At 43.9% G+C, this 25,000-nt stretch overlaps 1 protein-coding gene across 3 annotated transcripts in view; it reads left to right on the top strand.

Annotated features, from left to right (window-relative positions):
• Positions 1-25,000, top strand: part of LOC147019747 (serine/threonine-protein kinase PAK 4-like) — an 81,996-nt gene that overhangs the window by 1,722 nt on the left and 55,274 nt on the right. For all 3 annotated transcript variants that reach the window (XM_085894416.1, XM_085894417.1, XM_085894418.1), the window contains exons 2-5: positions 13,282-13,522; positions 15,104-15,243; positions 16,946-17,109; positions 18,909-19,473. In XM_085894416.1, the coding sequence (XP_085750542.1) occupies positions 13,298-13,522; positions 15,104-15,243; positions 16,946-17,109; positions 18,909-19,473 (1,094 nt within the window). In that variant the 5' untranslated portion in view covers positions 13,282-13,297. The remainder of the gene's footprint in view (positions 1-13,281; positions 13,523-15,103; positions 15,244-16,945; positions 17,110-18,908; positions 19,474-25,000) is intronic.

The raw sequence follows: 25,000 nt of genomic DNA, 5'->3' as shown, positions 1-25,000 counted from the left end.
CAATGACAGACCATATAACAGTGCAATGCATTCAGCAATGAAAAACCATATGATAGTGTAGTTGTCATAAGTTAGTTCAAAGTATTTAACAAGGAGATATCATAAGATAGCTTAAATCATGCAACAACGAGATATCGTAAGAGAGTTTAAAACGTGAAACAGAGATATAAGGTAGTTTAAAGTATTTAACAATGAGATATCATAAGGTAGTTTAAAGTATTTAACAATGAGATATCATAAGGTAGTTCAAAGTACTTAACAAGGAGATATCATAAGGTAGTTTAAATCATGCAACAACGACATATCATAAGAGAGTTTAAAACATGCAACAACGAAATATCATAACGTAGTTTAAAGTATTTAACATTGAGATATCATAAGATAGTTTAAATCATGCAACAACGACATATCATAAGGTCGGTTAAATCATGCAACAACAAGATATCATAAGAGTTTAAAACATGCAACAATGAGATATCATAAGGTAGTTTAAAGTATTTAACAACAAGATATCATAAGATAGTTTAATTCATGCAACAACGAGATATCATAAGGTAGTTTAAATCATGCAACAACGAGATATCATAAGAGAGCTTAAAACATGCAACAAAGAGATATCATAAGGTAGTTCAAAGTATTTAACAATGAGATATCATAAGGTAGTTCAAAGTATTTAACAAGGAGATATCATGAGATAGTTTAAATAATGCAACAACGAGATATCGTAAGAGAGTTTAAAACGTGCAACAATGAGATATCATAAGGTAGTTTAAAGTATTTAACAATGAGATATCATAAGGTAGTTTAAAGTATTTAACAATGAGATATCATAAGGTAGTTCAAAGTACTTAACAAGGAGATATCATAAGGTAGTTTAAATCATGCAACAACGACATATCATAAGAGAGTTTAAAACATGCAACAACGAGATATCATAACGTAGTTTAAAGTATTTAACAATGAGATATCATAAGGTAGTTTAAAGTATTTAACAACAAGATATCATAAGATAGTTTAATTCATGCAACAACGAGATATCATAAGGTAGTTTAAATCATGCAACAATGAGATATCATAAGAGAGTTTAAAACATCCAACAACGAGATATCATAAGGTAGTTTGAAGTATTTAACAACGAGATATCATCAGGTAGTTTAAAGTATTCAACAATGAGATATCATAAGCTAGTTCAAAGTACTTAACAAGGAGATATAAGATAGTTTAAATCATGCAACAACGAGATATCATGAGAGTTTAAAACGTGCAACAACGAGATATCATAAGGTAGTTTAAAGTATTTAACAATGATATATAAGGTAGTTCAAAGTACTTAACAAGGAGATAATATAAGGTTGTTTTATAACATTTAACAATGAGATATCAAAAGGTAGTTTAAAACATTTAACAAGATCTCACAAGGTAATTCAAAGCATTTAACAAGGAGATATAAGGTAGCATAAATCATGCAGTAATGAGATATTATAACGTGTTTTAAAGCATTTTAAAATGAGATATCACAAGGTTTTTTAAAACATGTAACAATGAGACATCATAAGGTTGTTCAAAGTATTTAACAAGGCGATATCAAAAGGTAGTTTAAAGCATTTAATAATGAGATATCAAATAGTTTAAAACATGTAACAATGACATATCATTAGGTAGTTCAAAGTATTTGACAAGGAGACATCATAAGATATCATAACGTGGTTATGATAGCTAATGATTTGACTTCCGGTTCTGGGTTTTGGGGTGATGGCTGGTTCTCTCGGGGGTCTGCGGACTTTCCCACAGTTAAGTTTCCAGTCATTATTTGTCCCGTTTTAACTGTTTATTTTCTTTCCTACATGTTTACTGTGTGTTCCTAGTTCAGTTTTGTTTCAAAAACTGTGCCATTTTGTGAGTTTTTGTCTTATCGGGTTTCCTTGAGGCCAACCCGTCTTTCTCGAATCGGTGTACGATCTTTCTTTCTCTTTTCTCTCTCTCTCTCTCTCTCTCTCTCTCTCTCTCTCTCTCTCTCTCTCTCTCTCTCTCTCTCTCTCTCTCTCTCTCTCTCTCTCTCTCACCCCCCCAATCCATCCCTCCGAACTACACCCTCTGTTTCTTGTCTTAAAATTTGAAAAAAAACAAAACCCTTTCTCCCTCCATCCCCACGAGTACCAATCCTTTTTCTCTTCTTCCTCCTCCTTCTGTCATCACACCATCTTCCTTCTATTTGAGCTGACCCACTCTCACCATTACCTTCACGATTTCTTCCTACAACCTTACATTCCCATATCTTAACTAATCTTCAAAAATCCATCAAAAAATATTCATTTCCCTTGTATCCTTTCTAACTATACACCTCTCGAAACCACGTGTTTCTCTCTACCCCTTCCTCTTCCTGTTACTTTTCATCGACCCATCAGTTTCACTCTGCGTTTACCGATCCAAAGTCACCTCATAATTTTTCTTCAACCCTTCCTTTACCTAATCTTATGCAATCTTTATCAGATAATAATAATAATAATAATAATAATAATAAAAACGGTCTCTTATAATGCTTCAACTTCCTCTTTCACACGTGTGGTTCTCATTACTATATCATAATAATTCACTACTCTTCTTCTGTTTCAACAAACTGCTCTCAATTCGACCTTTCCTTCATACCTTGTCTAAAAAGTCCAACTGCTACAACATTTCTTCTCTCCATTCTCTTGATTCGCTTGAATTGCATCCCTCAAGAAATGTCTTGAGTTGCATTTCTGAACTAAAAATTAAAAAACCCAGTTTCCAATGCATGATCATTTTCCATCAATCATCCTTTTTTCCCAACTTCAGTGCCAATTCACCCCTCTCACCCCTCCCCCTTAAAGCAACTATCACACTCTTCCCCCTCCAAGCTTCCCTCTCACCTTTCTCAAAAATTCCCCCTCACCCTTCTCCCTCCAATCAACCCCCTCACTCCCCCTTCTCAAAGTTCCACCCCCTCACATCCACAAAGCTACCTCCTTCCCCTGCCTTCTCTTCTCCATCTCATCACTCCAACTCCTCAAATCCTCAACTCCCTTCCGCCCCCTCTCTCATTACTCCCAACTGTACCTCAACCCAGAACCACAGAGCCTTTTCTCCTCCTCATCCAGCCCCTCCCCTGGCTCTTCTGCAATCCCTCACACTCTTTCAACAACTCTCCTTACCTCCCCCCCCTCCTCCCTCATCCTACCCTCCCCTGCACCCAAAGCCTCCTTCCCTCCCTCTTCCTTAACAGTGTGGACCTCAAACATCCAGGGCCTTCACTCAAACCTGACAGATCTTTCCATACAGGTTGCCACTGACAAACCAGACATAATCTGCATAATCTGCTGAACAGAAACTTTGCACCTTAAAGACGTTTCTGACTCCCTAGTACCGTTCCCTGGTTACTCCCTCCTCCGGAATGACAGACCTGAGCCTCGTCCTGGTGGAGGAGTTGCACTCTTCATCAAAGACTCTATTCCTCACTCTTCATGCACTGCCCTCACTCCCCCACACCCCCAGGAATACCTCTGGCTATGGCTTCCCCTCCACTCCCACCTCATGTTTATACATGTGTTGAACCGTCCACCAAACAGTGATGACTCCATTTACACCTCACTATCCAAAAACATGGACCAACTTCTATCAGGTCAGGTATGGGAGCATGTGCCAGAACAGCGCGTCGCTGCGTCCACTTTCCGTCGGTACTGCAGGGGCCTCCGTCTGGCCATCCCCCAGGCAGATGCCAGGCCCATCCCCATCTCCTTGAGATGGTGGTCAACCTGCTGCAACCATGAGGCACGTGGTCGGCCCACTGGCCTCCTCCACTCATGAGACTCCCTCGCTGAGAGAATCTGGTGAGCAGAATCAGCATCAGGAAAACGAGCCACATGTCCATACAGCCGCAACTGACGCTCACGGACTATGCAGGTAACAAATCTCATCCGAGTCTCTCTCAGCAACCGCTCGTTGGACACAAAATCCGACCAGCGATAGCCAAGGATTCTCCGAAGACACCTGGTACCAAAGGAATTAAGTCTCCGTCTCAGATCCTTGGTCAGAGTCCAAGTCTCGCACCCATAGAGCAAGACTGGAAGTACCAAGGACCTGAAGACTCGGACTTTCGTCCTCCCGCAAGGTACCGGCAGCGCCACACCCCATGATCCAGTGAATCCATGACTCCCCAGGCCCGACCCAGACGTCTATTGACCTCTGACTCGCAGCCAGCAGAGACATGAATATCACTGCCAAGATAAGTGAATCTCTCCACGACCTCAACATCCTCACCACAAACAGACACAGACAGGACAGCAGCATCCAAGATGTCACCGAAAGCCTGGATCTTAGTTTTGACCCAAGAAACCCGTAATCCCAGCGGCTTTGACTCTTCATTCATCACCTCGAGGGCCCCCAAAAGGATGTCTAAAGTCTCCGCAAAGATGACTGCATCGTCTGCAAAATCAAGGTCCGAGATCTTGACATTCCCAAACGATGCACCGCAACTTGATCTCTCCGACATCCTCCCTAAAATCCAGTCCATACAAGTGCTGAAAAGTGTGGGGGCAAGTACACATCCCTGAGGAACTCCAGTAACAACTGGAAATAAGTCAGAGGTGGTACCACCACACTTCACAGCACTCTCAGAACCAGAGTAGAGTTCAGACATCAGATCGATCAGTTTTGGTGGCACCCCACGAAGACCAAGAATCCTCCAGAGGACATCCCGATTCACTGAATCGAACGCTTTACAGAGATCAACATAGGCTGCAAGCAGCCCCTGCCGAAACTCTCGTCTGCGTTCGGTGAGGACAAGAAGGGCAAGGATACGGTCAATCGTTGACCTCTTTGGTGTAAAGCCTGACTGCTCTGGACGCTGGTGCTCAAGCAGATGGTGGCGAACCCTATCAAGAATTATCCGAGCAAAGACCTTGCCCGGCACTGAGAGCAGCGTCACCCCTCGGTAGTTGTTGCAGTCTTGGCGATCACCCTTCCCTTTCCAGAGAGGGACAACAAGGCCCCTCTTCCAGTCAGTTGGGATGATGCCTGTGTTCCAGGCAGAGCACAAAACTGCATGCAACGACACGAGTGCAGCATTTCCACCAGCCTTGAGAAGTTCGGCATGGATGCCACAAATCCCTGGAGATTTGCCCCGTTTCAACTGGTTCACCGCAGCCCGTGTTTCCACAATCGAAGGTGGACCACAGTTGATTCGAGGGTCAGCAACAGGGATTGTAACACCCTTGACGTCCAACTCGACAGCTGGGGGATCAGCCTGGTACAACCGCTCAAAGTAACCGGCCCAGCGGGCCTTTACTTCAGACTCCTCTGTCAAGAGCCTACCACTCTCTGCTCGAACTGCAGTGCTCCGAGGGATGGGCTTGGATGAACGTAATGCGCGAATTCCCCTGTAAGCGGGACGAGAATCACCTGTCCACAGGTGATGCTCTACCCCCTCACAGATTCCTCGCACATAGGCCTCCTTGTCCACCCTCAGTGCACCTACAGTTTTACGCCTCAGCTCCCTGAACAGCTCAGCTCTGCCATTCAGCCTGGCCCTGCGACTCTGGTCAATGGTATCCAGTGTCCCTTGAGAGACAAAATTCTTCTTTGCCCTGCGGTGAGTTCCAAGATATCCACTGGCAACATCAAGGACGGTGGTCTTAAAGGTGCTCCACAACTCTTCAGGACCCCCCAAAGCACCCAGACCCCCCAAGTGTCCACTCAGCCTGTTCGCAAACTCCTCAGCTACTCTCTCATGCCTGAGCTTGGCAACATGCAGCCTAGGCTGGGATGGAACCATTCTCCAGGATTTAAGGTGCAGCTTTAGAGTTGCTACAACAAGCCTGTGGTCAGTATTGAGGAACTGAGCACTCCGGTAGACCCTGCAGTTCTGGATCATCCTCTAACGACCGTCAATGAGGACATGGTCAATCTCCTTTGCCACACCACCAGCGTTGGAATACCAAGTCCAGCGATGAGCTTGTGGGCGCTGAAACCATGAACCAGCCACCCTAAGTCCATGACTTCTTGCAAAGTCAAGGAACTTAGTGCTATTCTGGTTCATAGTTCCTGACCCATGGGGACCAACACACACCTCATAACCATCCCTATCAGTTCCAGTCGATGCATTGAAATCCCCCAAGACTAGAAGTGTATCTCGTCTGGGGCACTGATCAACCACAGACTCGAGCGTTGCGTAGAATGCATCCTTCACGGTGAGATCACTCGCCTCAGTTGGAGCATAAACAGAGACCAGGGAAATGACACCTAAGGAGTGACGAATCCTTAATCTCATTATACGCTCGTTGACCGGTGTTACCTCAATTATCATTGGGGTCAGCTTATTGGACACAGCTACAGCAACTCCTTGGGTATGGTAACCATCAAAGCGACCAGACCAATAGTAGGTGTAACCACCCACCATTATCTCGCCGCAATCCGGTCTCCGAACCTCAGAGAGAGCTGCAATCCCGATGTCCAAACGCTTGAGCTCAGATGATAACAGAGACAGGTGATCATCCTCTCTTAGGGATAGGACATTCCAGGCACCCACCCGAAGGGACCGCCTCAGGTTAACCCAAGGAGACCGCCGTCTGGTGGACGACACCTCAGCACCACTCCGACACACTCTCCCGCAATCTGACCCAGGGATGTTACCCCGTGGTTTCCCTCCTATCAAAGTCCCGAAGGCTTTGCCCCAATCCCGTCATCCGGTGAGCTGCCCTGCGAAGGGAAGCTGCACAGGAGGTACTCCCACGGAGTGGGTTTTCAGATTTTTTTTGCGTTTTTGCGTTTTGCGGAATGAAGGGTTTTACGGTGGCCGGAGTGCAAATCCTGCCACCAACCTCCTAATAAAAAGTAACCCAACTGCAGGAGGACGTCCGCAGACACAGTTGGGCACTAGATATGGATGGCCGTTGGCTCACAAGGAGCTCCTCCGCCCTTTGATAGGTTTTGTTTTTAATCCTGCTGGGTGTCCATATCCAAACACCCCCCTCACCAGAAAACCTGGTGGGGGAGACGGTTTAGTCGCCGACAACCCGACTATGGAACAGGTTAGTACAGGTTTACATGGTACCTGTAGCAGGTCACAGATCGAACCTGACCTGACATAGAACTTCTATCCTCTCATCTGAACTCTCTCTTCCCCATATGTAATTGACTTCAATTGCCATCAGGCCAGTTGGCTGGTTGTGGGTACCTCTCTCACCTGTTATGGCATTTCAGCAAAAGACTTCTGCGACTCATTGGGACTGACTCAATCGGTCAACTTCCAACCCGAATCTCAACCAATGGTACTCCATCGCTTCTGGATCTGATTTTGACAAATATCCCTGAAAATATCTGCTGCTCTTCCTCAGCTCCAATCGGTTCTTCTGACCACATGCTTGTCAAAAGGCTAACCCCCGCTTTAGCCGGGAAAATTGTCTTAAAATGCTTGTTGTGTTGTTGCTTGTCAAAGTACACATCTCCCTGGCTGATATTGGAGAACCACCTCAGCGCAGTCGAGTCTGTCATTTCATTCAGGCTGACTGGCAGGGTCTTCAAGCTGCCGTAAAACTTCTAGACTGCTCTCCCATCGCAACTTTCTCCAACATCAACTCATCCTGGGAATTCTTCAAAGAAACTTGCTCTCTCTCTCTCTCTCTCTCTCTCTCTCTCTCTCTCTCTCTCTCTCTCTCTCTCTCTCTCTCTCTCTCTCTCTCTCTGCCCCTCTCTCTCTCTCTCTGCCTCTCTGTCTCTCTGCCTCTCTGTCTCTCTGCCTCTCTGTCTCTCTGTCTCTCTGTCTCTCTGTCTCTCTGTCTCTCTGTCTCTCTGTCTCTCTGTCTCTCTGTCTCTCTGTCTCTCTGCCTCTCTCTGCCTCTCTCTCTGCCTCTCTCTGCCTCTCTCTCTCTCTGCCTCTCTCTCTGCCTCTCTCCCTGCCTCTCTCCCTGCCTCTCTCCCTGCCTCTCTCTCTGCCTCTCTCCCTGTCTCTCTCCCTGCCTCTCTCTCTGCCTCTCTCTCTCTGCCTCTCTCTCTCTGTCTCTCTCTCTCTGCCTCTCTCTCTGCCTCTCTCTCTGCCTCTCTCTCTGTCTCTCTCTCTGCCTCTCTCTCTGCCTCTCTCTCTCTGCCTCTCTCTCTGCCTCTCTCTCTGCCTCTCTCTGCCTCTCTCTCTGCCTCTCTCTCTGCCTCTCTCTCTGCCTCTCTCTCTGCCTCTCTCTCTGCCTCTCTCTCTGCCTCTCTCTCTGCCTCTCTCTCTCTGCCTCTCTCTCTGCCTCTCTCTCTGCCTCTCTCTCTGCCTCTCTCTCTGCCTCTCTCTCTCTCTCTCTCTCTCTCTCTCTCTCTCTCTCTCTCTCTCTCTCTCTCTCTCTCTCTCTCTCTCTCTCTCTCTCTCTCTCTCTCTCTCTCTCTCTCTCTCTCTCTCTCTCTCTCTCTCTCTCTCTCTCTCTCTCTGCCTCTCTCTCTCTCTCTCTCTCTCTCTCTCTCTCTCTCTCTCTCTCTCTGCCTCTCTCTCTCTCTCTCTCTCTCTCTCTCTCTCTCTCTCTCTCTCTCTCTCTCTCTCTCTCTCTCTGCCTCTCTCTCTCTCTCTCTCTCTCTCTCTCTCTCTCTGCCTCTCTCTCTCTCTCTCTCTCTCTCTCTCTCTCTCTCTGCCTCTCTCTCTCTCTCTCTCTCTCTGCCTCTCTCTCTCTCTCTCTCTCTGCCTCTCTCTCTCTCATGCACAGATTTATCCTCACTCGTCTTCAGTTGTCCTACCCTTCCTCCCGCCCATGGTTCTCTGAAACTTGTGGCGAGGTAGTTGTCCTGAAATAACTTGCCTTTGCCTCATGGAAAGCAAACCCAACTGAGGGTAATCTCAGTTCCTTCCACAAACCTCAGAACAAGTGTGTATCTACATTCAGGAGAGCCAGAAAACTACATCTTTCTGAACTCCAAAAACCTCTCCCCCTACTCCAAATCCTGGTGGCATCTAATCAAATCTGTTTCTGGTGTATGTTCCCCCTCCCTTACCTCAAATGGCCACACTGCTGACACCGCACGTGAAAAGGCTGAATGCCTAAATTCAGTGTTTGCATCAAAATATTGTGTCCAAAACCCATCGCTTTCTGTCCCTGCCTTACCCTGTCACACCCAGCTGTCCCTGGACTCTGTGTCCTTTTCTCCTCACAAAGTGGAGAGCTTGCTGTCAAACCTCGACTCAGATTCTGCAACCGGTCCAGACGGCATCAGCCCACATGTCCGAAAAACCTGTTCCTCTGTTCTTGCTCACCCTCTCTCTCTCTGTTCTATTCACCCTCTCATTTGCTCAACGTCATCTGCCATCTGCTTGGAAATCAGAAAACATTACCGCTCTGCATAAAAAAGGTGCAAAAACAGATCCCTGCAACTACAGATGAATCAGCCTTCTCCCAATCATCAACATGGCTATGGAATCCATCATCGCTTCAAACATTAAATCCTTCCTCTTCTCCAATGGCTTGATTTCCGATCATCAATTTGGATTCAGACCAGGTCACTCTCTCAATGGTGAAGAATCACTTAAAAAATTCAAGTCATCGGATCTGGATCAGACTTTCATCAAAATCTACTCAATTTGTCCATGTCGGACACCCAACCTGCCCACCAAATTTCATCCGGATCCATCCACAACTTTTTGAGATAGCCTGCACACAAACAAACAAACAGATAGAGAGGGGTGAAAACATAACCTCCTTCACCTTCAGTGGTGGAGGTAATGTAATATCGTGCTATATATCGTTTTGGCCCTATCTCTCAATGGTGAAGTATTAATTTGAAATTAAATAATTCTCGTATCCAGATCTGGATTCGGATCTTCACCAAAATCGAATCAATTCGTCCTTGCCACACACCCGATCTGTCCACCAAATTTCATCCAAATCTGTTTACAACTTTTTGAGATATTGTGTTATTTATATATATATATATATATATATATATATATATATATATATATATATATATATATATATATATATATATATATATATATATTGTTTTTGGCCCGATCTATCAATGGGACAAATATGTTGTGTGTGTTTAGCAGGTTCTATCCTCTTTGTAATTACTCATCCTCTTGAGATCTATATATCCATCCATCCATCCATCCATCTATCCATCCCATTCCCTCACCCTTTCCCTGTCAAACCCCGTACTGTCTTAACCCCCCCTCTTCACTTAATGCATTTCAATCCTTCCCGTCCTCAAACCATTTTTATCCTTTTCCAATCTTTCTTCCCTCTGAACCTTCCCACACCACAAATCATGCACACAATGCAACATGCCTTACAGTACACACGTTATGCTGCAGAACATCATCAAAACCATATTGCAAGGTAATTATTATGCTGAGTGTGTAACCTACAACTGCAGCGCCACCGGAACCGACCTTCCGAAAAGCTATGAGAGATGTTGCCTGCGAGCGCCAGGTGCATGACCAACCCTGCAAAAAAGCTATGAGATGCACACACCAATGAGGAAGCAATACGCAGGGGTCAGAGAGTGTTGGAGCGACCCTTGCCCCCCTGAAGCCACACCTCGTCAAGTCCAAAATAAGCCAGAATGCGCCAGGGTTCCATGGCTGACTCACGAAGCAGGGAGCTGAATGAGAAACATTACTGTTTGCCTGCCTGGATTGAGCTGAGGTACGGGGTAAGACAAGTCATGCTGGGGCGAGGCTCTGAGAGCGGACAGCAGCACGAGGTCGTTGGGGCGCAGTGCCCCACGTACTGGCATACACGATCTTTCCTTTCTGTCTCTACACCCCTTAATTTGTCTACTTGAGATGCACGGGAGAGAGCTCTCAATGATTGAACCTCTTGACCCGTCTGGACGAGGTACTGATACACACCTCACACTTTTCCTCCAGAGCCTACACTGCATATGCCACACCTATCCCAACATATTGTACACACAAACCAACCATATTCCTTTCATTCCCTTCCCTCCACCTTTGGACCAATGTCGGCCTGCTAGCTTGCGGCTGGTGAACAAGTGGCCGACCCAACATCCTGAACTTTCTCTCTTTCTCTCTCTCTCTCTCTCTCATTTCCCTGGAGTGATTTTTGGCATGCCTGTCCTGTTTATAGAGTAAGTTAAGATTGTTTAAGTGGTTCTTTCTGTACTAGGGGTTAGTTTGTTGCTGTGACACTGCATTGCTTGTAAATATTTGCCTTATTTCGTTTATAAACCGTTTCCAACATGCTCAATTGTCTCTTTCCACCATTGGTTCGACATCCTGTATGTGATAAATAGATGAGAAGTTATATCCTTGCTGTACTATCTTAGCCGATCTATATATCCTGTACTATCCATCCATGAACTTGCTGTACTATCTTAGCCGACCTCCTACCTCCAGTGTCACTCGGCGGTACATAATAAGTAGACAGGGTGGGAAGTCGAGAGTGCGGTTACCCAGTTGGGATAACTAAATCACTGGAAAGGTAACACGATAATTTGGTGTGAGTACCCTGCTAGATTTAGTTGCCTCAGCTGGGTCCACAGGTACTCAGGGTGTTCGTGTCCACGTCGTGGTCTTGTTCGTGTCGTTCTCATTTTTGTGACTGTTATGGATGACATTATTTCATCCTTTGTTTTTGTCCACTCTGGCTCTGCCTAGTATGTTTGTGGTCTCTTTTCTTGGGACTTTACTTTTCTCCCATAAGCAGGATGTGGTTGTGGTTTTGCATCAGTGCTAGGGAATGCACCTGTGATGCTGATGCAGTGCCCCTCTTGAGGTTCGCACTGGAATTTGACCAGGGTTCTGGCAATAACTCGCACCTGACTACAACTAATTCTACCTTACCGTGGCAAATTAATCCCATCTTGTGGGTCAGCCATGTCTCATAAAGCATCTTAGATAGTCCCATCTCTTTCAGAAACTTGCTGGCTAGGCCTGACTGCTTTGGGCAGAAATGAGTAATGTTTTCACCGTGCCTGCGATTATTCACCGATTTTTTTTTTTTTATTATTATTATTATTATTTTTTTTTGCAGATGACTCCATGGGATCTTGAATGCCCACCAACTCATCTTATTAGATGGGAGACAGCTTAACATCCATCTAAGGGATGGTGCACTTTTGTGATGCAACCCCCTTCCTACAAAACATGACTCTGACAGTTTATCATTGGTTTGGGAATCAAACCAGATTAGACACCCAAAAGGTAAGTGCTCCACTTCTTTTGCATCATCCTATGAGGATGTTTGTTGAGTATTTGGCACACGAAACTCCTCTCTCATTTGGAAATGATCTCAGGAGAATGACTGATAGCAGGGAAAGCATGAGCAGCATTTCTACAGGAATGTCTACGAAATGGCCTCTCATCTGAGAGTTCAGCAGTGCAGACTCCTTCCTTCATAAAGCTATGCCAGTAACTGCGTGTAGTGTTTTGCGTTTGTGACAAACTATATTCGCAGAACTACACATCATGTGAGTACGACACGGTGTGATAAATGTGAAGGTTTGCTTGTCGAGACCACGCGTCTGCAGACGCAATGTCTAATTCCAACGAAATTTGTGGCCTTTTTACTTTAACAGAGACCGCTTGTGAAATTTCAGTGCATCAGAAGAGTTTCTCTGCAGCACTCGGCCCTCTTTTAATAACGCCAGTGCGTCATTGTTATGTTCGAGGGGCAGTGATGTATGCAATGATGTTCAATGCGAATGGGATTTCAGCTCATCCCCTGACCGTATGATTGTGAACCTTGAACATCCCATGATCTCGGAGTCGACTAAACCTTTGTGCCGCAGCCATTTGAATACATGTCCTACCGTCTACCTCTCAAAATGGGGTCGCTTGGAGGTATGGTGGGTAAGGGGGTGTGGGGGGGGGGTCGAATGAGCTTTCAGAAGAGATGTGCCTTTTCCTTTGAATTGCTGGATAAGCATTTGCTAGCTTGGAATTTCTTAATATGCTCCTGTTGGTGTTGAGGAAATCATTTGGGTGGAGTCATCGTGACCCATTAATGTCAGTAAAGCATTGTGCACAGGTATGAAATTAAAACGAATAAAGTATTACTTACTAGGTTAACGACACCGATTGGTGGGACCGGATCTGGGGTGGGAGGAGGGGGAGTGATGGCCAATAATTGTTGTGTGCTACATTTACTCAAGTTTGCATCCTCAACACTTTGACTTAAGCGCCAGGAAAAGTAATGGGACATTTATGGTATAACTGGTCCATTTTGTTTAGCCAAGTAGTTTAGTAGATTAGTCCAACAGCATTCTCTGCTCACTCAAAGTGCTCGATATGAGCAATCACTTATTTGAGTACGTCACCGGCACGGCATGCAGGGCGGTGGCCACGGAGATGTTTGGCAGGAGGAAGAAAAAGAAGAAGAAGAAGAAGCCAGAGTTGGAAATCTCACCACCGTGTAACTTCGAGCACCGTGTACATGCGAGGTTTGATGCACGAGCAGGCTGCGTTACGGGTCTGCCCCTCCAGTGGCAGGGTCTCATCCAGGAAGGCAGTGGACGTCCACGTCCTGTCGTGGATCCTTCTTGCATCACACCGATTGAATTGGCTCCACTCAAGGTGTGTTCACTTTTTGTCTGTTGAAGTCTGTCAGTCTATCATGGACCCATTCGTTTCATATTTTGGGATGCTCCATGTATTCATTCTTATGATTGGTCTTTCATCAATCGATTTCTTGCACCTCCCACTCTTTTTCACCCCATTCTACCCAAAATGAATCAAATGGGAATTTTCTTTGCACCATATATTGTAATCTTTGATGTTATTGATACCTACATTGTAAATTTGGAAAAAAGACTGATCTTGTATGGCATTTAAGGCTAATGGAGGAGCTTTTATATGCATCACATACAGGCCGAAGAACATTAGGAGATGATAAATTATGACAGTATATGGGATTTTGAACCTGGGATCGTGTGCTCAGGTGGGAATCATAAGGACACAAACAAAAAATTTTCCTCCTTTGAAACTTGCTCGTCTGAAAAAAGTTGTCATGCAAGTCTTTCGAAACAATCAAAGTACCATCAGGCACAACCTTACGGTTTGTCGTTGTTTTGTTCGCTGCAATGTCCATCGCTCACAAATACACTTATTCAAGAGGCTTTCCTTATAAAGCAGGGTCAAGCTTGTATTGGATAACCTCAGAACATTGGTTTTTTTTCTATTTCATTGAAAGAAGATTTAAAAAGGGAGATTGCTTTGTCAGTTTTATTTTTTTTGGTCAACAGATATGTCTGCTCATGGAGGAGCAAAACAACATAATGTAGCAGGTTTATAGATAGAGACGATCAAAGGGGAGCATGGAGACAGACATCACACATGAGTGGCAAAAAGGAAAGGGGTGGGGGTGGGGGTTCAATATGAGGGGATCAGTGGGGTGGTACGTAGAGGATTGGTGGAAGGTGGTCAGGGAGTTCATGGGAACATGAGGTGATGGTATGGAGGGGTATAGACTGGAGGAGGCACTCACAAGTGAAAGACTGTGGGGGGGGGGGCATGGGACAAGTTTATCACTTAACTGACACTTGAATGATTAAAATATGCCCCTTTTCTTATGCCACCTTGTCAGAATGAAAAATTTAAAAAAAAACCTTTTCTTATTTATCTCTTCCTTCAGCTGAAACATCTGGGAGCTGGCAGAATAGCTCAGAGGGAGCACACATACCTTTGAGCTGTGGAATCTGGGTTTGATTCCTGACCTGATTATATACTGTCACCCAGATGTTTCAATGTCAGGGTATTGCATCAATTAGATCACCATCCTTCAGATCTGGGTCATTAAGCTGAGGACCCTTCCTGCCTGAATTGGTTGCTGATGGAAGCTAAACGGCTCATGGTGTCTTTCATTAAGAGTCGGTGATCGTGTACCGGCAACCAGGCTAAACTTCAAATTCTCCCCCTAACCACCTCTGTGGCTAATGCTGTTTGCCATCTTGCGGTGTCCCTCGAGGCAGTCTCGGTTCTCCAAAGGACTGACAACCTTCCAGCACATAGTATTACAACATGTGTGATGGTGCCACTGCCATTATTTTAGGACTGCAACACTTCATTGGTGATCTATGATCTTTATGGCTTGTGTCAGAGAAAGGAGTTATGTTGTGTGTTGCATCTCAACATCACTTGATTCTTTGATTGTGACAGACAATTGTGCGGGGTGGCACCACTCCAGAAACCGAGAGCTCGGTGCACAGTGTGTCTAGCCAGCTGGGCAGCCTGACCGTATCCGTTGGAGACTCTGCAGACAGTCCTCTTCGCTTGCGTGATGCACCTGAGAAAGGCAGGTATGGTAAGCGGCGGGTTCGCCAAGCTTTGACCACATGCTTTGCTGCTCATTCCTTGGTAATAAGGAAACATACCCATTATGTCTATTTTGATTCGCTTTAGCATTGTAGATGCACGTGAGTGATATTAGTGTGGAAACAATGGAAATGTATGAGATGTGTGCATTATAAAGGGCAAAGTGGTTGTGTCTGACTGCTTCCAATCCACCGAATCCTCAACTTGGTCCTCCAACATGCACCGAACTAAACATCCCATTAATATAGTTCACATTACGCTTTGTGTTGCATCTCAAAAGCAATGTGATCTGAACACTTTAGGATGTTCCAATGCTCTTGATGGTCATTTGATCTTGACATATGAGCCACCTTTGCATTTATTGTTTTTCATTTTTAGCATGCTGCTTTAGGAAACCTTTTTAATGTTGCCCAACTTATCCTTGCAGTTTCATCACTCCATGAGGAGCCCTCATTAAATGTCCTCCTCACAATCGTCTCTGTGCTGCTTCTCAACACGGCTCAGATGTCCCACTTTCTATTCACTTTGAGTCAATTTGCCCTTCTCAGTCCTGGAATGTCAGCATTATTTATTTGGATGCGTCTGCTCTCCTCTTGCCAAAACAGTTCAGAAGGCTTTCGAGCATGTCATATGATTGCTGCCCTCCATAATGGGACATTACATGCCCAATTTACAGGAATCTCTGAGGGGACGGTACATTTTTGGAGTGGGGGATGGGGGGATGGGGAGGAAGAGAACATTGTGCAAAAATAGACGCTGCTGTTTGGGTTAGGGTTTGGGTTTTCCTCTGTCACTCATAACATACCACTCGCAACTAAACTCTTTGGTTGAAATGCTCCCAACTCGGGCAGCGGGACGTTCTCGGCTGTTATTCACATCACGGGAGTAACTACTGTTCAGCTGTGCAGGATCATTTGGGTCGTCTGTGCTGTGTGTTTGTGTGTTTCTGCTGTGCTCACATACCAATGGATAGTTGTTGTCCTATGGCAATATTGTGTGTAGTCGTTCATTTTGCAGACAGGAATGAAGATGTTTGTTTTGCTCATTACCCAGTACCAATCCTTAACATTAATCTTGTACTTTGATATCCCGTTATTTAACATTTAATTTAACATTCTTACCTTAAGCCGAGGTGTAACTAGTGTGATGGAAAGACCTTTCAATGTAACAACCCCTTAGATACAGCAACCTGAATCGGACTTGATATTGCATGGAGTTAGTACTGGGAGGGATCGTGACTTTAATTTCCTGAAGGACATGAATAAAACGTGTGGGTTTTGTTTTTTATTGCAATAATTATCATATTACCAGCAATCTAACAACCATTCATTGAGGGTAGTCATTGCATTACGGGTTTTGTCCCAACAGCAACAACAACAAAAAACCCATAACCTTTGGGATGCCAGATTATGCTCTAATCTAAACGATCAGATTATACCACTAAGAAGTGAGATAAAAGTAGGTTACAGGAGGGTAGCAAGACCATACCTGGCTCTTACCCATGATCCACCTGATATAGAAGCCCTGACATGTCACAGATATGTGTCATTAAGATGTTCTCAAAACTGCAAGTTATCGTCTAAGATGTCCCATTCCAATGGGTGGATTTTGTACCGTGGCCTTGTCTGTGGACATACCGAGAATGCTGTGCATGGTTAAGGATCCTTAGCCCCTGTGCTTCTCCAGTTGCCGCTCTTGTCCCGAGCCACTGATTAATGGACAATCTCAGCAACAGCAGGACTCCTCGCTCCAGGTCCGCCTGGATGAGAACGTTATTAAATGGCCACCAGTAGAACGCAGAGATGAACGCAGTCCACCCTCTGATGCCTGGAAAGCAGCGCGTTACATGGGTAAGTATCTGGAGGAGCTGCATATGGTTTTATTGTGGTACTTGTACACAATATGGACATCAAAATGGTCAACAGATTAAGTACTGTACATGGTGACTTAAGTACTGCACATCTGTCTGTCCCTCCGTCACATATGACGGAATCTCATGGGATTCTGAATGATCCGTCATTTAGTCGTTATTTCATTTTAACGTTGTATTTATTTATCATGATAAAATTAATTAATTTCGGATCATTTATTAACACTATTAGGCTACTCTTAATCACTTTAGAATGCCACTTCCACGGAATTTTCATGGGACATGTCTCGTGAGATTGTAAATGGGGACCTGAACAGAAGGTCATAAGGGTGACATGAGAATTTAAGAAGGTGAGGAAGCAGGTTCAATATGAGGAGATGGGATTGTGTGAAGTTGGTAATGGCATGCAAAATGAGGTGATGAAGAAATAATATGTAATGACGTAATAATGCCATCTTGATTTGAAGAATTGAAAAATGGAAAGAAAGGGTGAGGGAGGACAGAGAGTTTGGAGTGGAGACTTCAGGCTTTGTGTGTGGTTGGGGGGGTGAGGACCCGTGGTGGGTGGGGAAGGGGGCTGAGGAGATGGGGGGTAGTGAGGGGGTTTGAAGACTTGGAGTGGGGAGGGCATTGAAGCCCTTGGGTTGGGGTGGAGGTATTGAAGACTTGGGGTCAGGAAGGGGGGGGGGATTGAGGACTTGCAGTTGGGGCGGGGGTTAATCAAGCAACATTTTTATGGAGCACGCAACTAAGCAATATTAAATTCCCATGATATATTTAACTGTTCTTTGCATAATATTGTTGAAGTTACATTTTACATTATGCGGGATTTCAATGGGTACCTGCTAGTAATAATAAAAACAGTAATAATTAAGAATAATATCTGGAATTTGTTGCTTTGTAACCACAAGTATCTGTCGTTCATAATGAATCCTTGTCATGTATGATTCTTTTTCATTTTGTATCTTTGCCTTTGACTTGAGTGAGATCCGTCATTTTACCTTTTATCATCCTTCTGGGATGACCTTGAGGTACGCACACTTGTCTCTAAGCTGTCTAACTTAGGTTTGAATCCCAACCCAGCTAAAAGCTGTCATCCTGTGATTCATCGATACATGTGCCATCCCTCGAATGGACGTTAAACTCGTGCCTGGTCTGCTGGCATTGGTTGGTGGGTGTTAAAGATCCAATGGTGTCATTCACAAAGAGTATGCGAGCTATCGCCAGAACCGTGACCAAATTCCAAATTCCTGCCCTATGGACTTCTGGGAAGGCAATGGCAAACTACCCAGCATAACCCTTGCCAAGAAACTGCTTTGGCAGCACTGACACTCTGAAACAGAGTATAAATCTTCCTTAGAAAGCATAGGTTTGAAAACACAGATGTAAACCTTTAAAAGAAAAATACTTTTCGGGTTCTGAAACATAAATGGGACAGAAAATTATTTTTGATTGGAGCAAAAGACTTTAAATGTCTGTCCAATGAACCCGTGTATTTAATATACATTGTGCATTGAGGTTATTTTATTTAATCCCAATAATTTGACTGCAAACCGTTTGATGCTGGATGTTTGAACGAGAGGTGGAGTCGTGGGCACCAATGAGAGCTATTGTGTTGTTTATAAGCTACGCACGCTCACATATGATCTTGCTTTGAGTACTGCAGATTGCTGAATGTCTCTGAGCTGAAGTGAATTTGTGTCACCACCTTCCTTTCGAGTTCCTACTTGCCCACTAATACCTTCTGTTTTTTCCCACCACCAACATCATTTCTTGAAGCATTACAGGTGTCTCCAAGGGGTCAAAGTGTGATGCTACGGAACCGAGAAGGATTGGGCTTTGCCCCGGGTCTTGAGCGCAGGCCGAGTTCCTCGTTTCACTATCGCAATCCCGACGGTGCTGTTGCTCAGCGGGAGCGACCTAAGTCGGGCCCAAACCCGGACAGGCCGTCTTTTGGCGAGGGGCACCTCCCTCAGCCTGGAGTACCACTTTTACGAATAGATCCTTGGGAAGATAATCGTCACACTGAGATCCATGCTTTCTTGCCTCCTTACTCGGCTCCGCCGATGGCATCTGCCTCGCAGCATCCACGGCACCACGGTGTTGAGGCCTGGCTAAGGACTCTCGAAATACATGGCATCACACCTCCTCCAAGGTTTTCTCCAGACCCGCCTCAAATGTTCTTCCCCAACCTGGATGCTTCACCTCGATGCTGTGCGCCTCCAGCTCAGAGGGCTGCTTTACAAGTACCAAGTCCTTTAGGACCCTTATTATCTCCTGGAGTGCCTGATGGGTTGCCACCAGTGAGTCCATTATCACCATTCAACAATTACCACAGACAACAGTAAGTTTGACCTGAAAGCTCATTACCTGAAATGCAGAATGATGATTTCAAAAGTAAAATTAAGGCTTATGGTTGTAAGTTGAGTTGCTTATAACTTTTTCAGCTTATTTAATAAATACTCTGACATTGAGATTTATTTCTGCTTGAATGGCTGACCCATTGCTATGTACCTGGCTCATTACAATATTTAACTAACACAACGCCTCACTCTCTGTACCCTCCATCGCCATGTGTTAAATAGAAAGGGGGTAGCAAGGTTTGCAGTGGGAATTGAGGAAGGAATTCAGTCTTTTTTAGGTCAGTGGAGGGTGGAGAAGGTATAAAGGAAGGAAGGGATGATATAATTGTGATTGGTAAGGCCAGGCAAGAAAATAGAATTTCAGGAAAGGAAACGTTAAACATATTCTATACCAATGCCAGAAGTTTAAATAATAAGATGGAAGAGCTTGAAGCCAAAGTGGATAATGAGGAGTACGATATAGTTGCAGTGAGTGAGACAGGGCTTTACACTCTAGAAAGAAGGTGGTTACGAGGAGATATGATTGAGATGTTTAAGGTGATGAAAGGTGTAGATAAAGTAAGTGCAGATGAATTATTCAACAGAGTAGACAGTGAGAGAACCAGGGGCCATGGCCTGAGAGTAAAGAAGAGGAGAGTTAAGATGGTAGTTAGGCAGGGGACTTTCACTCAGAGAGTAATTAATGCATGGAATGGTCTCCCTGGAAAGGTAGCGGCAGCAGAAACAGGAGATAAGTTTAAATTAGAATTTGATAGGTACCTGGATGTTATGCAGATTGAGTGGTATAGGGATGTTGGTAGGACTTTTAGGTAACTTGATCATTGATGGGTGATCATCTGCCTGTGTACAGAGTGCTGTTGCTGGGGGTTGTGTCAGGGGTGTTGTGTGGTTGATGTTTTGTGTTTTGTACCCAAGCCCATGCCCCCTCCCCTGGGTAAAAAGAATAATACAAAAATGACAAAAAAAACCCACAAAAAACAGTTATTTAAAAAAAAAATTTTTGCATTTCCTAATTAACCTCCGCCATCTTCGAAGATGGATGGAGGTTACTGTTTTCACCCCTTTCTGTTTGTTTGTTTGTTTGCTTGTTTGTGAACACTATTACGGAAAAACTCCTTGACGGATTTCGACGAAACTTGTTGGGGGGTTAGGTATGGTCCAAGAATTATGCCATTAGATTTTGGACTTGGTCCAAAGTCCAATATGGCCGCGATGGCGGCGATTTTGAAAAAATATTTGAAATTTTGTTTTTGCATTTCTTCATGTTTTAAGTGATTTCCAACCCCCAAAAAATTGTTAGAGAAAAAAAAAATAAATTTTGCAACTTTTTTTTAAACAAAATTTAGATTTTTAATTTTTTTTGCATTTCTACATGTTATGAGTGATTTCCAACAAAAAACATGCCAAAATTATAATTGTGGCTGATTTTGGAACTTCAGGTGGATATACCCACATAAAATCAATTTCTGTCTCAACGAATCTAGTTATGACGAATGAATTGAGTATGTAAAAGTTAAAAGTAAAAGGGAAACTTGCAAACTATAACTCTGTGAGCACTGTTGACGTCAAATTGAATGAATAGGATATCAGGTTCACTTGAGTGACCAAGCAGTATTGGCGGCGGAGGTTTTGCACTCTACCGAGTGCTCCCCTTTACCGAGTGCTCCCCTCTAGTTTGATCTTGTGTTGATAAATCAGTGTGGTGTTGATGTGGTGTCAGCATGATGGGCTGAATGGCCTCCACCTGTGTCCAATTTCCTTGTGTTGGGTATCCTATGATGCCAATGTGAGCACTTACTTTGTTGGGTGGCAAAAGGCAAGTTTAGTACTTGTCATATTTGTAACAAAGGTGTGACCTTACTGTCTTTAATTATCTTCTTCATAGTATCTTTCTCTTGTGCATCCTGTAAAGTATAAAATGCTCTGTGAGCTGTCGATTTGGAAAATTGTCATATTGAGGGTCATACGCTCAGTGTTGGCTTCATGGTTAGGGTGGTGGGCTTGGGATCCTGGAATCCTGAGTTCAAATTCCCCCTCGGTTGTTGAATTAACACCAGGTGGGGTTGACTCTGCCTGTCATCCTTTGAGGTCAGCAAAATGAGTGCCAGCATGCTGTTATCCTGTGTTGGAGTGGTGACCCATCCAGGATTGTGCCCAATAGCCAAGGTGACTGCTTGGGCAGCACCAACGCCCTGCACAGAGTGTGATCCCAATGGATGGATGGATGGATGGATGGAGGCTCATCATATAGCTGGATGACGGGAAGTAGAGAATAGGCACACTTGGGTATATGGGTGAAGATGATAGACTGGAGAAGACTACAGTCAGATTTCTGGGATGTCGTTCAGGAATGTAGAAAGATAATTGGGAAGTCTAGGCATGGATATCATGGTGTGATGGTAAGCTTCCAGCTTCAAGGACTGGAGTGATTAAGGTCACAAATGCACAGACACACACACTTTCCCCAGAAGGAGAAATGGGGGAACAAAAGAGTAAAGGTCAGCTTATAAAGGAGGTTTAAAATCACTAACTTCATTTGACCTTTGATTTTGCACCATGCTATCTTCCCAAACTAATTTTAAGCTTTCTTATTGGTTTGTGTGGATGTAAAGTAAAGGTTGCATAATATTGATTCGTCTTGACTTTGACAAAAACCAGTGCTGTTCATGAAAGGCTCAGAAAACCTGAACACTGTTCTGATAAAGGCACAAATTGAGGATGTTACCCAAACTCAAATGTATGATAAGAATAATTTCACAATCCAGTATTGATGTTGAAACTTACGATTTGGGGTTTGCTCCACTTGTCAGTTGAATCTGCAGTTGCTGCTTCCACCTCATCAAAGCTAAGTTTTCCGAACCAGATCCGTCGTGTTTTTCTGTTCTATTTTCATCCCTGTGATTCTGTTTGTGTTTTTGTCCAATATTCCATGTTAAATCATACCTCGTTGTGCTGCATTGTCAAATTAATTTTCATGTTGCTTAATGCCTACTCCTCGGACAGCCTGCTTGCAAATTCTTCTGTCTATTTTGACGTGCATTTATCGTTCCACTTTTTTCCCCCCAAATATTGTTTTTTTTAGCCGCGTTGCGTTGCGAACGCTGGCTCTAAAGGGGCTGTCACACCTTGACGATTTAGCCAGCGTATGCCGATTTCTGAAAAATTTGTCTAAAACGCTGGCACACGTCGAATACGTTATGGGTACGTTATGTGTACGTTAGGTGCACGCTGAAAAACACTACCATAGGTCGTATTACGCTGGTTTAAAACGTTGTACTTTTTGGTTGTTCAAAAAATTTTGCATGCTTGAAATTTTACGACGTACTCGGCGTTTGGCTCACACGTTCCACTATGCTGGCGATAAGTTGTCGGCACGTTATGCGATCGTTGACACACGTTAATTGTATGTTACTCATAAGTCGAAACACGTAGAGGTAACATTCGCGTACCCGAAACTTATTTCTAACCTATGAGTAATGTTTTGTAAACACGCTACACGAACGTTGTTCACACTTCGCAAAACGCTCCTTGAAAGTTCCTCATACGTCGAAACACATCAAAGTAACGTTTAGGGGACCCGTGACTTATTTATAACCTATGAATAACATGCTTTGGAATTAGTACGCTATGCATATGCTAGACTATCGTTGGGCATAGGTTGTGGACGACTAAAACACGATAAACAATCGTTGGTATAACTTATCTATAAGTTATCGAAGCGTTTTGTGTTCATTACTAGTACATTATACATTTGTCAAAGTCGTTTTTAATACTTTAAAAAGTAAAACAAAGAAATATTTCATCGTGGGAATGAGGAAAAAAAATTAGCCAAAAAGAACATCGAACAATGGTGCAAAGTAGTCTCCTATTCGTGGACGATAAGAGGATCCATCATCACCCACATCCTCCCCATCACGCTCACCTACTACTACTGACATAGACATACTACTACTACCAATGCTACTACTACAACTACTACTACTATTACTACTGTCACGCACACCAACTACTACTAATAGTATTACTACTACTGATACTACTGGCATTGACATCTACTCAACATGGAGTCTGGAACAATGATGGGTTCCTCTTGTGAAGCCCATTTTTATATACCAACCCCCTTAACACTGCCATTACGCCATTACACGGTAGATGTAAGTTAGAAACACGTTCAGTAAGTGCTGTGGTCGTCCGGAAGATGTCAATCTAATTTATCTACATATGACAATGTGTGTTTTAGATACGTTACAAATAGGTTCATAGCATGTTACTCAAAGGTTAGAAGCACGTTATACTTAGGTTCAAAGCATGCCACACATAGGTTAAACGCACATTACTCATAGGTTCATAGCACGCTCGTCATTGGTTCAAGGCAAGTTACAAATAGGTTCAATGCACGTTACTCATAGGTTTCAAGCACGTTAAACATAGGTTCAGAGCACGCTACTCATAGGTTAAAAGGACGTTACCGATTGGTTGAAAATTAGGTTGCGGGTATGTTAAATATTACCTTGACATGTTTTGACTTATGAGTAACCCACAAGTAACGTGTGTCCGTCGTGTGTAAACTATCGCGGAGCGTGCCAGTAACATATGACAATGCATGCGGAACGTGTTAGCCATACGCCGAGTATGTCGTAAAATTTTCAGCATGCTTGAAATTTCACGACGTATTACACGTACCACGTAATATGACAGTGCACTTCATTGTTTTCCAGCCTACTCCTAACGTATACACAACTTACCCATACTGTATTTGACGTGCGCCTAGCGTTTTAGACACATTTTTCATAGGCCGGCATACGCTGGCAAAATCGTCAAGGTGTGACTGCGATGTTGACACTTCAAATTCTCAGGCGGTTATGATTTAAATCGACGTCCGGCAGGTTCTTAACAGGCTATGCCACGAGTTCGCCGGCGATACGTTTAGCGCGCAATGCGAAAGTTAAACTATCGTTGGGCTTTGGTTGTGAATACCGACAACAGGCTAAGCATTCGTTGGTATAAGTTATCAAAAACACAACGAAACGTTCTGTGCCCGTTACTAATCTGTTATGCATATGACCAACACGTTATGAATACGCCCAAAACTTAAAAAAAAACATCAAAATTTCAGCTTACGCCAACGTTTTACATACATTTTTATACGTTGCCATTGTTGGCTAAAACGTCAAAGTGTGATAGGGCCCTAAGAGAGCTCCGTGTTGTTCTTCTTCTTCTTGTTGTTGTTGTTGTTGTTCTTCTGATGAAGACAAAAACTTTATGACGCAGCTCTTGGACACATTTGTCCTTGTTTTATACCTCCTCGTCGTTCTCCTGTTCCCTCTCTTCACTTAAAAAAAAAAAAAACACATTTTTTATTTTTCACTCCAAACTGATCTCGGTCTTCCCAAATTTGCTGTCTATATTTCCTATACTTCATCCTTTAAGGCCCGGTCACACCTTGACGTTTTAGCCAACGTATGCCGATTTTTGAATTTTTTTTCTAAAACGCTGGCACACGTTGAA

This window comes from Eptatretus burgeri, chromosome 9, assembly GCF_056783735.1.
Source record: "Eptatretus burgeri isolate ZD-2024b chromosome 9, Ebu_testis_v1, whole genome shotgun sequence".
NCBI lineage: Eukaryota > Metazoa > Chordata > Myxini > Myxiniformes > Myxinidae > Eptatretus > Eptatretus burgeri.
Note: the sequence above shows the minus strand (reverse complement) of the source record. Positions and strands in the feature narration are given on the sequence as shown.